Source organism: Crocuta crocuta, unplaced genomic scaffold (genome assembly GCF_008692635.1).
Source record: "Crocuta crocuta isolate KB4526 unplaced genomic scaffold, BGI_CrCroc_1.0 scaffold127, whole genome shotgun sequence".
NCBI classification, from domain to species: Eukaryota; Metazoa; Chordata; class Mammalia; order Carnivora; family Hyaenidae; genus Crocuta; species Crocuta crocuta.
Window position 1 is genome coordinate 3,406,874 of NW_027532008.1, and position 12,875 is coordinate 3,419,748.

The window sequence follows — 12,875 nt, forward strand, 5'->3', positions numbered from 1 at the left end:
CCCACCCGGTTTTCAGTTCTCCATGCCTTAGCCCTGCCCCCACCCCCAGCCGAGAGCCCCCTGGTGCTAATTTGCTCAGCAAACTCTTTCCCCTCTAGTTGCTTCTTGGCATCCTCCCCTGGGTTTCCACCCGCCCTTTCCACTGCCGCCCACCCCGTGCCCGTCAGCTCCCTGAAAAAGCCTTGGCCCCAGGATGCAGCTGGATTGGCAGGCAGCATATCCGAGTGGTCCTGGCTCCGCTTGATGTGGTCTGCGTGCACTGGGTCATCTGATCTTTCTAGGCTTCACGGTCTCCATCAGTGAAGTATAGGGGTGGGGGCAGGAGTTCGAGGAAGCGAGCTTTTCCGTTATTTTTAGGTTTACCAATGTGTTCTGAAATGTAGTCTGTTGTTAAAGGAAAATAGCGGCTTGATGTTGCTCTGACTCATACTGGGGATGCCCAGGATGTTCTGGGAGGTTTTCTTGGGAGTCTCAGGAGCTCTCGGGGACCACAGGAGGAGGTGGGGGAGCCGGTGCAGCCCCTGCAACCTAGGAGATGCAGGGGAGGGGGAAGTCCAGCCCGGGCCTACCATTTTGGCAGCCACAAAGGCAACAGGAAACAGAGCCACCCACATCTGTACTTCCTCCGCACAGCCACCGCACCTATAGAGCCATTGCACCACTGTGAGGGAAGGAATTGGGTCCCCAAAGTCCCGACCCACATCCTGCCACAGCTGGGCTGTCCTGGTGAAAACAGCGTCCAGGAAGGCCCTAAAAGTCTGAGGTTTTGTAGGGTCACACCCTAGTAGGTGACTTACTTGGGAGCTAGATGGCTTCGGGGACTAAGAACAGGCCCAAGGCCTGTCCCCCGCCATCAGCATCCCACCTGCCCTCCAGCCTTTCCACCCTGGCGTCTGTTGTGGCTGTCCCCAGCGTCCCCTGAAACGTTTGCACACCGGGGTGTGCCACACAGTCTTCAGAAGAGGAAGCCAGAGCGTCTTTCAGCTTCTCAAAGGGGTCTGTGTGACCCAGACCCGAGATCTGCCCCCTCTCTGTTCTGTCCAGCTGCTGCCCTGACATCCTCGCTAGTCGTCATGTGTCCCTGCCCCCAAGCTCCCCATCTAGAGGGTGTGGACGGGTGGGAAAAGCAGACTCGAGTCAGCTCTTCCTCTAATTTGCCAAGTGACCCAGGGCAAGTCATTTTTTGTTTCTGTGGGCTTGTTTCCCCATGTGCAAAATGGAGATAAATGACCTCCTGTGTCATGGCCACTGGACCGGCCTGAGGTCCATTTGTGCCTGACAGAGTTGGTAACAATGAGCAGCTGGACAGAGTGCTTGCTCTGAGCAGGCCCTCACTTGGTCATCTTCCTAGACCCTCGTAGCCATCCCGGGAGGCAGACCCTGTCATCCCACCCTTCCCGGAGAGAATGCCGTCATGCAGAGCACTGAAGGACTTGACCAAGGGCACACGCGTGGAAGCCGAAGAGCTGGGATCTGAATCCGGGCAGACTTCATCCAGAGCTGGGAGCTCTGCACTGTGCTTTTCAGGCGCTGACCTAGCGCCTGACTGGGCAGAGCTGGGATCAAGTCCTGCTCCTGCCACTTACTCGGCGGATCCCTAGGCAGCCATTAACCCCTAACCTACAGGGTTCCTCCTCTTGGAGAATGGGGGTGACTATAGCCCCTACAGCACAGGGGTGGTGTGAAGAGAGAGTGGCATAATAGGCATTAGGCCTCTAGCATAAGGTGAGTGGTCAATAAAAGATAGCTATTATCTAGTGGCAGTTGTACTTCTGCCTCCCCAGGTGGCCGCCTAAGGAGATGCGGAAGCCACTGCTCAGCATGCAAGGGGCCACCAGAACCAGGGCTGCTGGGGCACACCGACTGCCATGAAGAGAGGCTCATGGGTGTTTATCCTCTTTACCAGGGGACTCACTGGCGCCCCCCGAGGTGGACTTTGACAGGCTCCTGGCCAGCCTGAAGGATCTCAGTGAGCTGGTGGTAGACAGTGACACCCAGGTGACACCAATGCCCCATGGAGCACGGCTCCATGTCCTTGAGCCCATCCCACTGAAGCTCTATCGGAATGGCCTCATGATGTTCGATGGGCCCTTCCGGCCCTTCCATGACCCCTCCACACAGGTAGGAGTGGTGGGGAGGGGAGACAGGCCACTCTGGTGCCCTTGCCCCCTGCCCTTCCTGGCTCACCATTAGTTGGCGACCGGAGGCCCAGCCCAGCCTGCCCTCCACCCAAGCCCATGCACAGCTTGCAGAAACAACCCCTCCCCCACCCCAAGTCCTGGGGCCCTGGATGTGTGCCCAGTGTGACTCATTGGATGGGCCCAGGGCCCAAGGCCTGCCGTCCAGACGGGAAGATGAGCAGGAGGTGCCGCACAGGTCCAGCCCGGCCTCACTCTTCCAATCCCTGCCGCAGCGCTGCCTTCGAGACATTCTGGATGGCTTCTTCCCCTCAGAGCTCCAGCGGCTATACCCTGATGGGGTCCCCTTCAAGGTGATGGGCTGCTCCTCAAATCACCCTGTGTGGGGATTTTGGAAGGGGCGGGGATACACAGCTTCTTCGGGCATCACCCAGTCTGAGGTGGGGGCCACTGCCCCACCTATGGGGACCCCCGTCTCTGATGACCTTCGGGAAGAGGGTGAGTCTGAAGCCCGGCTGAGAAGGGGCTACAGTTGCCCAATGAGCAAGGGTGCCAGACTGTGGCTGAGAGGCAGGCAGTGCCCCCTGCTGGCACCCTGGAGGCACAGCCTTCAGCCTTGCAGGGCCGCTGCCCCTCCCCAGCATCCAGGACACCCTGACAGCCTAGGGTCCCTGAGATGCTACGCAAAAGTGGCCTGGCTTGCTCCAGAGACTCCCGAAGCCATCTGATTGGTGTGGAAGGCAGTGCTGTGGGGGCAAATGTGGGCCTGAAGGACATGGCATGAGCTATCCCCCTGCTGGCGGTGGGGGGGGGGTGAGGTGAGAGGGGTGCAGTGGTGGGAGCTCATGAGCAGCAGCTGGAGGGTGGTGTGTCACTCCACAGCAAGGGCACACGAGGGAGTGTGTGCCGCCGCCACCCGGGCTTGGAAAACCGTGTGAGTCATGCCTGGAGGTGTTTGAGGCGGTGCGTGTCAAGGCGGGCTTTGCCCTCTCCTAACACCTTGGTCCCTCGCTTCCCGGCTGGGTCCTGAGAGGGGCTTTCTGGGGAGGATGTCTGTACAGTGGCTCCGGCTGGCATGGTGAGGGGTGCTTGCAGGAGGAGCCGGGCCCAGGTGGGTGAGAGCAACAAGAACTCCCGGGGCCTCAGTTTCTTCATCTGTAAAATGGGGATTGCACCAGACCAGCCCTTGAGCCTATTCCTGGGGTGGGGGTGGGTGCTCTGTTTGGGGGAGCCTGTGGGGGAGAGGTGGAGCCCAAGGCTGAAGGTCTAGGCCCACCGCTTTCGCCCTTCCTAATCGCCAGGTCAGTGATCTGCGCAATCAGGTCTACCCAGAGAGTGGGCTGGACCTGTTCCCAGGTGAGGGCCGCGTGGTGGGCTGGCAGAGGATTCACAGGCCCGTGGACAGGACAGAGTACCCAGGTGAGCTTGGCCCTGAGGCCGAGCCGAGGGGCGGGGGGCGCGGTGTGGGACAGGCTCCGGGTGGCCTCATCCACCATCACGTCACTCCCAGTCCCTCCCCCCGCCAAGGCTCCCAATGCACTCCCTGCAGGCTCCAGGATGACTGTTGAGAAGTTTCTGAACAGGCTCCCCAAATTTGTGATCCGGCAAGGTGAGGTGATTGACATCCGGGGACCCATCCGGGACACCCTGCAGGTGAGGCCCCCCCCTAGCTCCCCCAGCCTTGGGCTCCCTGGCCCAACCTACCAGAGGGAGATTGGAGATTCTCTGGAGACTCAGCTCGAGGGCCACTGAATGGGGCCTGGAGGGAGAAGTGAGGCCCTTGGGGCAGTTCCACTGTGTCCTGAAAACAGCCTGGGGAGGGCTGCATCCACAGAGGGGCTGGGGGCTGGTGGTGTGGCTATAAGAAGGGGAAAGCCAGGGTCTAGGCCAGGGGTAAGCCCAAGGCCCGGCCACCCCCTCGAGGTCCAGACCAGATGATCCAGTTCAGTCCTGGGTACCCCCTCCTGGCCCTCAGGAACATCCTCCTCCTTCCTCACTCCCCATCCTGCAGCAACTCCTTCTCCACCCATGAAAGGTACCAAACCTCAGTTTCCCACCACGTGGCCTCCTTCACCCCACATTGCCAAGTCCTGCCTGGTGTGCCCACACCCCGCACTTCTCCAGACCCCACGTCTCCTCTCTGTTCCCTCTGCCCAGCATCCTGGTCGAGGCTCCGGAGTGGCTCTCAGATAACCCCCCTCCTGCCTTGCCAACTGTCCTTCCCCAGCAGTCTCTGTGCTCCTGTAAAAACATAAGTTGGATCTGGGGCCTTCCCTGTGGAAACCCTGCAGTGGTTCTCGGGTAAGGCCGAGCTCTTACCTGGCACTCAAGGCCCACCATCGCTTGTTGAGCCTCTTCCCGCCTCTAACCTTTTCCTTTTTCCAGTGCAACCTGATTCTCAGCTTTAGCTACATGAACTGCTGACACTTTCCCAAATGTATCACCTCCCAGAGAAGCCTTCTCTCACCAGGGGCTCTCTGCTCATTGTTGTCTGGAATATCCCTGCACCCTTTCCATTTCTATGGACCCCTCATCCTTAGTCACTGCTCTGGGGTCATTTCCCCTGGGAAGCCTTCCCTGACCGGTGCTGGCTTAGGCCTCCAGCCTGGTCATTGTGTGGGGTTCTGTCTCCCCCATTACCTTGAGGGTCTTCAAGGCTTCTTAGGGGAATGATGGGGCCGCATCCCAAAGCTTCCCTTCCATTTCTTCTCCTTGACCCCAGTTTACACAGAACACCCCTCCCCCTTGGGCTCTGTGGTCTCATCCATCCCTGATCAGGAAGAAGTCCCCTCTAAGGGTTGGGGGAAGGGTGTGACTCTAGCAGAGCCCAGGGCTCTGTCCCCTTTCATTGATGCCTTCCAGAGCTGCTGCCCATTGCCTGCCCGGGTCCAGGAGATCGTGGTGGAGACACCAGCCCTGGCTGCTGAGCGTGAGAGGTGAGGGCACAGTGAAGACGTAAGGGACCTTGGGGTTGGGCCACTAGGGGGCACTGATGGCCTGTAGGCCCACAGGAGCCAGGAGTCCCCGGAGTCACTGCCGCCCCTGCTCTCCATGCTGCGCATCAAGTCTGAGAACGGCGAGCAGGCTTTCCTGCTGATGATGCGGCCTGAGGACACCATTGGTGATGTGCGCACCCTGCTTGCACAGGCCAGGTAGGCACGGGGCGGGGCCAGCAGCCACATGGGGTCTCGGGGCCCTGGGCCATGGCCTGATCTGATCGGTTCTGCCCGGTCCCCAGGGCCGTGGACGCCACGACCTTCGAGATCATCAGTACATTCCCACCCACGGTCTACCACGACGACACGGTCACACTGCAGGCCGCGGGCCTGGTGCCCAATGCAGCGCTGCTGCTTCGGGCGCGCCGGACTCCACCGCCTGCCCCAGGCCCTAGTCGCTGATCAGAATAAAGCTCCCGCTCCCACACTGGCTCGGCGCTCTCGCGCTCTCTTGGCTGGCTGGCGGGGCAGCCCAGCTGGGCGCCAGGGAAGGCTGGGGCCCAGCGGGGCCAGGGAGGGGGCGGTGCAGACCCGCCCCTCCGTAACTCGAGCTCCAGCTGGCTGCCCGGCCGCTGGGTCTTTGTCCTCTGGGCTCCTTTCTCTCCAGAAGGGCTAAGCTGATCCAGTGGAGGGAAGGCAGGCTCCAGCTCAGCCTTGGCTGGTGCAGAAGGGCCTCCTGTGCAAGTGTGCTGTCAGCAGATCCCCGTGCAGGAACCACAAGCACATGTGGACACTTCCTCAACACTCTGCACAAAGCCACTGGCAGGACTGCGACCGTGAACCCACTTCCATGACACACCCATACTTAGTGTGCTGGAACACAGGCAGGCAGCCACATGGCACGGTCACGTTACTGCCAGGCGTACAGATGCACTATACTCACCGGGCCGGGCATGTCAGGCCACCATTACATGCAAGTGAATCAGGAAGTGACCCACCCACAATGTCTGAAGAAGCGCTGGTCCACACAGTTATGCATGTGCCAGACATACACCCGCATACGTGCGCAATCATACACAGAGGTGCCACGAGGAGACAGCTCAACCGACGTGCCCGTAGGAGCACAGCCTCAGCACGATCCCGCCCACTAGCCTTGCTCAGAGCAAGGGCCCAGGCCATATCACACGGACACGGTGTCAATGGAATGGGACATTTAATTGTCTCTAGGGGACAAGGAATGCGGGGCCTTTGGCAGAGCCCTGGCTAATGGAACCCACAAAGGTGCCCACCAGCCAGTGCCAGGCAGGGTGGCAGCCTCAGGGCCTGGCTGACAACAGCCAGCACTTGGGCTGTTGCTTAAGACAATTTCTGAGACTAGTGGGTAAGGAATGTTGCCTTTGAATGGAAGAGAGGGGGCTAAATTAGGGCGGGAGAGGGGCTTGGGTTGCGGGGAGAGATTCCAAGGTCAGGAGGCTAGGAATAACAGGGAGTTGGTCACAAGGTCCTTCATGGCCGGCGGTGGCTGGGGGGGAACGTGGTGCTGGAGTCCGGTGGGCTCAGGCCAGTTTCAGGAACTCCTGCAGTGTGTTTTGTTCCACAGCCTCCACGAAAAGCTCATAGTCCTAGGGGAAGGGAGGGGAGGGGAGGGGAGAGACCGTCACCTGAATGCTGGTGTTTTGTCTCAGGTCTGACTCAGACTTCTGAGTTGCGGGAAGTCCTACACTTCCCCACTCCCAAGCCCCCAGGGCTCATACCCCACAGTACTGGTCCCCGTTGACAATCTGGGGTGGCGTGGCCTTGGGGTTGCCCGCCAAGGCTCGCATTTCGTCCCGCAGGGCGTTGTCCTGGGAGATGTCCACTAGCTGGTACTGGATGCGCTTCCCATCCAGGATGCGGGTCACCTCGCTCTGCTGGGACTTGATCTGGGGGTAGAGGGCGGGCAGGGGTTAGCGAGCAGGCGGAAGGATTTATGGGGGACACCTGGACAGAAAGAAAGGGGCTGTGGCCAGTAGTTTTTGTCCCCCTCCACACCGTGGGGATGGGTTCTGGCCACTAGGGAGTTAGGAGGATGAGCCAGGCTTGCAGAGGTGCAGGATGAGAGCGGGACCACCACGCGGAGGGGAGTCAGAACGAAGGGAAGTGAGATAAAGTTTAGAGTAGGGAGAACCAGGAACTCAGCGAGGGGAAGGCAGGGTAGGCCTGGGTGGAGGTTGGTTAAGGGGCCACCGCTGCCTAGGTACACACAAACTGGGGGAAAGGAAGAGCACGATCGGAACGTGATCGGGGTCGCAGTGGGGTTGCAGAGAGTGGGTGTTTGAGAGACGGGATGGGCGTGGGCAGCTCGTGCTGGGGCTGCTAAGCATCCAGGATGCCCAACGGAGGGGTTCGAGGAACTGGCTCGGAGCCCGNGGGGGGGGGGGCGAGTCCCGCACCTCCTCATCCCCACCCCACCCTGCTCCGCCCTGGGGGCGGGTCTCGGGCGCCGGGCCGTAGCGCCCGGACCCCGCCGCCCGGGCTCTCCCCCAGCGCGGCCCCGGGGCGTGCACTCACTTCGCGGGAGCCGGTGACCGACGTGCTGTAGACGCGCAGGCCGCTCATGCTGCGGGTGGACAGGGGAGGNTGACCCCCTCCCCTCCCCCTCGGTGACGGGGCGCGCCGAGGACCCCAGTGCCGCGCTAGGCCGTCCCTTTCGGCGCCTTCCCTGATCTGGGGCTCAGTGTGAGGCTGGGGAGGGGCCTGGTGACTGGAAAGGCCAGGGAGGGCAGGGGTGACGGCTTAGCAAAGGCCTTCTCAGCCTCGCCCGGGTTTGCTCCGTGTCACGATAGCACGGAGCAGCTGGAGCTTTGAAGGCTTAGGCTGTTTTGAAGCCTCCAGTTCCTGGGGTAGGGAACCTGGCTCCAAGGTACCCCTTCGCACAGTCCCCAGGTGACACTCACACACGGCTAACCCTATGGCACACCAGAGCAGGGACAGCCCCTGCTGGGAGATTCCCCAAGGTCCTCTCCGCTCAGGCAGGTCTAGACAAGGAAGGGCGGTGGCCGGAGACGGGGCCACACCCTGAAGGCACCAGATGGGAGGCCAGGGTAAGAGGCTGCTGGCTCTGGGAAGGGTGGAGGCAGCGGTTGGTAGGGCCTCCTGAGAGTCTGGCCCGCCCTTGTTAAAGATCCACAGCGGGTCTCAGGGTGGCCCTAGGTCAACTCCAACCCCAGATGGCATTCTAAAGCTGCTCCTCCTCCCAGGAAAAATCCAGGGGGTTCACAGGAAGCAGATCCATCAGCCCAAATTGGGCTCAGCTGTCTGGGGTTGGCCATGACTGCCCTCACAGGGCCCCCACCTGCCCAGCTGTCTAGGGCTCAGATGGCCCAGGAAGCTCGCTGGGGCTAACAACGGCCTGCCTTGCTGCTGGGAAGCCACCTCCTCATAGCAGCCTAGACCAGACTTCCTCTCAGAGGCTCACTGAAACTCCTTCCAACAACAGACTTGCTTAATGACTCAGGGCAGCTTCACCCAATAGAAAGTAGTGTGGGAAGAGATAGAGAACAGAGGGGCGGAAGTGGCAGAAATACAGACGTGAGGCCAGACCTGCCAAAGGTCCCTCCTTGCTGCTGCCTGGGGAACTTGGCTAAACACCCAGGCTTTGGTTCCAATAAGGCAAAATGAAGGGTGGAGTGAGGGATGATGATGATGGTGATAGAAAACTGAAGTCTGTTAAATATTTTATTTTGTAATCAAAATAGGCAATACAAACCAGTTGACATAACAAGGATTCATATAAATAACTGTTTATAAACTTTGAGCAAAATACCCGTGAGCATGGTGGCTGGGCTCCCAACACAGGGTGGGGACCAACCAGGCAGTTCTGCCTTGAGGAGGCAGGGAGGAGCCCAGAGGCCAGGGGATGACTGGGTGGGGCTGCTCTGAATGGAAGGGATACATCACTCCATAAATAAGACACAAAATTATAAAAACACTGAACGAGTCTCATTCAGACCCAAGAATGAGGTCCAGGGTGCTTCTCTGACAGCTTAAAGCTCAGCAACAAACTCAGTGGCTGGCTCCTGACTGCTCAGTGCTCCTCCACAGCCTTTCAAAGCCTTGGCTTGCCCTGGCTCCAGATCTAGAGGAGGCCTGGGGCCAGCCCAACAACCAGCTACAAATAACTGTGTTGTGCGATGCTCCCTACATGAGGAGGCAAGAGAAAACAGAAAGCATAGGGTCCCCTAAAGCCCCCGAGAAACAAACCCCAGCAAATATGGAAAGCTAGAACTTAGAGCCAAGCTACACTGGGTACTCTGACCTCTCAACGGGCCCCAGAGCAATAAAGGGAAAGTACCCTGCCCTGAACCAAAAGAGAGGCACAAATCAGGACTGGGCTCTGGCCCCAGCCCCAGGAGGAGGAGGTGAGCAGCTTCATAGTTGCCCTGTGGTAATGAGGGAAAATCCTGCCCAAACCCAGAACCAAACAGAAGAGTTCACAGGGGGGCTACCTGGATGGCCTGAGAACAAAGCAGAAGGGAGCTGTGCTAACCACGTGGCCAGGGCCCCCAGGGACAGCTGGAGAGTGGGGTATCCTGTAAAATGGCGTGACAGCTCAGATTAAGGAGACCTGGATATAACCCCTAGGCCAATTCTAGTGGGTGCTTTGCTAATAAACAGATCACCCTGAGGCATCTTTGAGAACAAGAGCCCTGAGGAAGCAGCAGTGGGACCAGGCCAAAGAATACCCCGAGAGCCAGCTCACATCCCAGGCAGGCTAGCCCACTGGTCTGAGAATTCTCACATGGCCATTGTGACTGGTACTCAGCCTTTCCAATGGGCATCAGCAGGACCAAGGTATGGAGTGGGAATGAATGTGGATCCATCCCAGGGGATGGAAAAGGGAAGTGAGCAGCCTGTTTACCTTTGACGTCAGCCTGGGGCTGGGAACAGTCTGTGAGGCCTTATCAGTCAACCTGTAAAAGTTAATTAGTAACTCACCCTCAAAGGGTAAATTGGGATGACAGGACAAATGCAATCCAACAAGGCAGAGCCAGTGTGGGGCAGGGCAGGCACAGTTCCTTAATCAGCCCTCGGCCCTGGATGTAGGTTCTTGCCCACTCCATCTGGGAATAGCAGCAGATGGGAGGCAAGAGATTGTGAGGGCAGGACCTGCGAGACTGGGCTCTCAGCAGACCAGACCTTCCCTGGGGAAGAGCCTGTGCCACCCCCAGCATTCCTCACTGAGTGACACAGTTTTCTCCCATATCCTGAGCGTATCTGTCAGACATGGTGGTCCTTAAGTCCTCGATGTCACGGCGCAGCTGCTGAACCTCTTCTAGTTTCCTCCTGATCACATCTGGCTTCTGCAAATCTAGTTGAATCCCTGGGTGCTGTGCAGCTGGGGAGAAGAGCATTTCAAGAGAATGTTAGTGAGTCAGTTAGGAGATGCTTTCAAGTGGAGGGGGTGGTATGGATAGGCAGTACTTTGAGGCCCATGGTCTTAGAACACGACGTGGTTTTAAAAAAGCAGATGGGGATAGTGGGCTGCAAACTTGCTGCCTAAGGGCCACTTTCTGTTTGTCTTGCATTTGAATACCCATAAGGATGCTTGTTTCCAAAACAGATTTACTGAATATCTTCTTTGCAAAACACATAAACTCCCAGGGACAGTGACCAGGCCTACAAAGCCTTGTTCACACATTACAAAGGATGGGAAAGTTGGATGGGGGTGACAGGATAATGAAAGCCATTCTCTCCTGTGTCCCATACTGGCCTGAGGACTCACAGTGAATGCCCAGGAGCAGGGAGAGATTGGGGTCATGGCCCTGGGCCCTCTGGGTCACAATGCTACAGACAGCCTGCAGATCTTGAAGGCAACTGGCCAACTCCTGGTGCAGTTCAAATGCCAGCTGGGCTGTATCTGGTGAAGATGGGGACCCTGGTTGGGCTTGGCGCAGGTGTTCCTGGAGGGTCAGATTCTTCTCAATCAGGTCCTGGTTCTGTACTGAAAGCTGAGCACACAGATGGGCAAACATGTTAACCCAAGCCCAGGGAAGGGCAGAGTATCTATACATGTGTGTGAACATAATGAATCACAGGTGATTCCAGCCCCTCCCCACCCCTACCAACAGGCTTAGGACTCCCCCCATTCCCAGTACTGGGCCTAAGTTCTCCTGCAGGTAGGTCAGGCCCATAGGGTTCCAGTGTTGGAGAGGAAAGCACTCCCAGCCGACTGAGTCATCAGCCTCCAGGTTTCTGTTCAGGAACCAGAGAAGATACTCCCGCCCCTCGGAACTCTATCTGAAGCCAGTCCCTCAGCCAACTCTGTTAACCAGGCTATTAGAGGAGGCTTAACGTGAACTGTGAAATCCGAGGAGACACTGGTTTCAATCTCTCCCTGCCACCCTGACAAAAGTGGCCACCAGCCAGCCCGATCAGAGTGTGTCAGAGGAATGAAGGGGGCAAGAAAGATAACAATACAGCTAGTGGCCACTGGGTGTGGGGCTGGGGAAGCTAGGAACCTGGAGGACACAGTGCTGGAATGTGTCCTGCTTGCATTTTTACACCTTCACCTCAGTAGAGTCAGGTTTTTTTTTTTCTACACAGGCCAGCTATTCATGTATGTCTGTGTCTCCTCCTCTTTCTTTCCCTGAACAGCTTAACTCATTTTCCCCTCCCCCCGCCCCCATTCTGTTTTAAAGACACTGAATAGAGTTCCTCCTCTAGTCCCAGCCCTTCACCCACACTGGGTCATGTGACAATCCCAGCTCTGAGACTGCTTCCTAGGTTAGCGAACTCGGTCAACCCTTGCTGACAGCTCTGTATACTCCATGAGAACCACCACCAAGCTCTCAGTCTTCTTGAACCCTCACCCCCCAACCCCACAAACCTGTGGCTAAGGGAAAACAAAGGGAGAGAGACTGACTTCTCACATCCAAAACACATTCCTGGGTAAATATGGTCTAAGATGGGCTTAGAACCTTTAATATAAAGGATGATCCAGTGTCCCTTCCCATTCTGCCAAAAATGTTCAGCAGGGACCTCTCAACATGAGGCTCTTGTGGGAGTAGGGACAGGGAAGGTACATCGAGAAGTCAGGCTTGTGGAAGTAGTACCACAAGGCCCAGCAGATGCTGCTCACCTCTTTCACAGCCGTGCGAAGCTGCTGCAGAGCTATCTCCCTCCGCTGGGCCTCCTCTTTCAGGGCCTGGCTTGTTCCTTCTTCCTGAGCCACTTCCTGCTCTAGGCTCTAAATCCGGTGGCAAGGAGTGGTATCATTGAGGAATAACAAGTCTGGTTTAGACCATATCACCTCTGGCCCCACCTGCCCCCTACACTGCTAAGAAATTGTCTTAGAAAAGCACTGATCAGCTACTTCCCTTTGAAACCCTCCTACAGTTGCTGACCAGCTAGAGGCCAGCTTCTCAGCAGGGCATTCCAGACTAGTCTGGCCCTTACCTACTTTTCTTTTTTTTTCCTTTAATTTTTATTTCTTTTTGAGAGAGAGAGAGACAGACAGTGTGAGCACAGGAGAGGCAGAGAGAGAGTGGGAGATGTAGAATTTGAAGCTGGCTGCTGGCTCCAGGCTCTGAGCTGTCAGCATAGAGCCTGATGGGGCATGAACCCACAAACCGTGAGATCATGACTTGAGCTCAAGTCGGAAGCTTACCCGACTGAGCAACCTAGGGGCTCCCTTACCTACTTTTCTAACCATATCTCTTTTCACCATCTACACAGCCTCCACTCCAGCCACATCAAATGACTGAAAAGCCTTCATTCTCAAAGCTCCATCTCCAAGCCTGTTGCTCTCTCCCTCCCCTTT

General features: G+C 57.6%; 3 protein-coding genes across 10 annotated transcripts in view; 1 reads left to right on the forward strand and 2 right to left on the reverse strand.

The window, feature by feature from the left end:
* UBXN11 (UBX domain protein 11) overlaps nt 1-5,564 on the forward strand; it is a 21,800-nt gene extending 16,236 nt beyond the window's left edge. For 3 of the 5 annotated variants that reach the window (XM_077775779.1, XM_077775780.1, XM_077775781.1), the window contains 8 exons: nt 1,907-2,121; nt 2,414-2,491; nt 3,021-3,101; nt 3,440-3,557; nt 3,688-3,791; nt 5,001-5,074; nt 5,150-5,290; nt 5,377-5,564. In XM_077775779.1, the coding sequence (XP_077631905.1) occupies nt 1,907-2,121; nt 2,414-2,491; nt 3,021-3,101; nt 3,440-3,557; nt 3,688-3,791; nt 5,001-5,074; nt 5,150-5,290; nt 5,377-5,536 (971 nt within the window). In that variant the 3' untranslated portion in view covers nt 5,537-5,564. Of the gene's footprint in view, nt 1-1,906; nt 2,122-2,413; nt 2,492-3,020; nt 3,102-3,439; nt 3,558-3,687; nt 3,792-5,000; nt 5,075-5,141; nt 5,291-5,376 lie in introns of all 5 variants that reach the window. The other 2 variants (XR_013337996.1, XM_077775782.1) reach the window with 2 other exon arrangements.
* A 706-nt stretch (nt 5,565-6,270) lies between these two features.
* SH3BGRL3 (SH3 domain binding glutamate rich protein like 3) lies at nt 6,271-7,687 on the reverse strand. The gene is made up of 3 exons (XM_077775863.1): nt 7,625-7,687; nt 6,829-6,996; nt 6,271-6,696 (listed from the first exon to the last, which is right to left on the reverse strand). The coding sequence occupies exons 1-3, from the start codon at nt 7,670-7,672 to the stop codon at nt 6,631-6,633; spliced, it is 282 nt and encodes a 93-aa protein (XP_077631989.1). The 5' UTR covers nt 7,673-7,687; the 3' UTR covers nt 6,271-6,630.
* Nucleotides 7,688-8,773: 1,086 nt separating this feature from the next.
* CEP85 (centrosomal protein 85) overlaps nt 8,774-12,875 on the reverse strand; it is a 36,876-nt gene continuing 32,774 nt past the window's right edge. For all 4 annotated transcript variants that reach the window (XM_077775709.1, XM_077775708.1, XM_077775710.1 and 1 more), the window contains exons 12-14: nt 12,195-12,302; nt 10,839-11,064; nt 8,774-10,451 (exon numbers count right to left, since the gene is read on the reverse strand). In XM_077775709.1, the coding sequence (XP_077631835.1) occupies nt 10,291-10,451; nt 10,839-11,064; nt 12,195-12,302 (495 nt within the window). In that variant the 3' untranslated portion in view covers nt 8,774-10,290. The remainder of the gene's footprint in view (nt 10,452-10,838; nt 11,065-12,194; nt 12,303-12,875) is intronic.

Coding starts and splice junctions, on each gene's coding strand:
- SH3BGRL3 (XM_077775863.1), bottom strand. CDS start 7,672: ATGAGCGGCCTGCGCGTCTACAGCACGTCGGTCACCGGCTCCCGCGAA. Junction 6,997..7,624: donor CGGTCACCGGCTCCCGCGAA/GTGAGTGCACGC, acceptor CTCTACCCCCAG/ATCAAGTCCCAGCAGAGCGA. Junction 6,697..6,828: donor ACGGGGACCAGTACTGTGGG/GTATGAGCCCTG, acceptor CCCTTCCCCTAG/GACTATGAGCTTTTCGTGGA.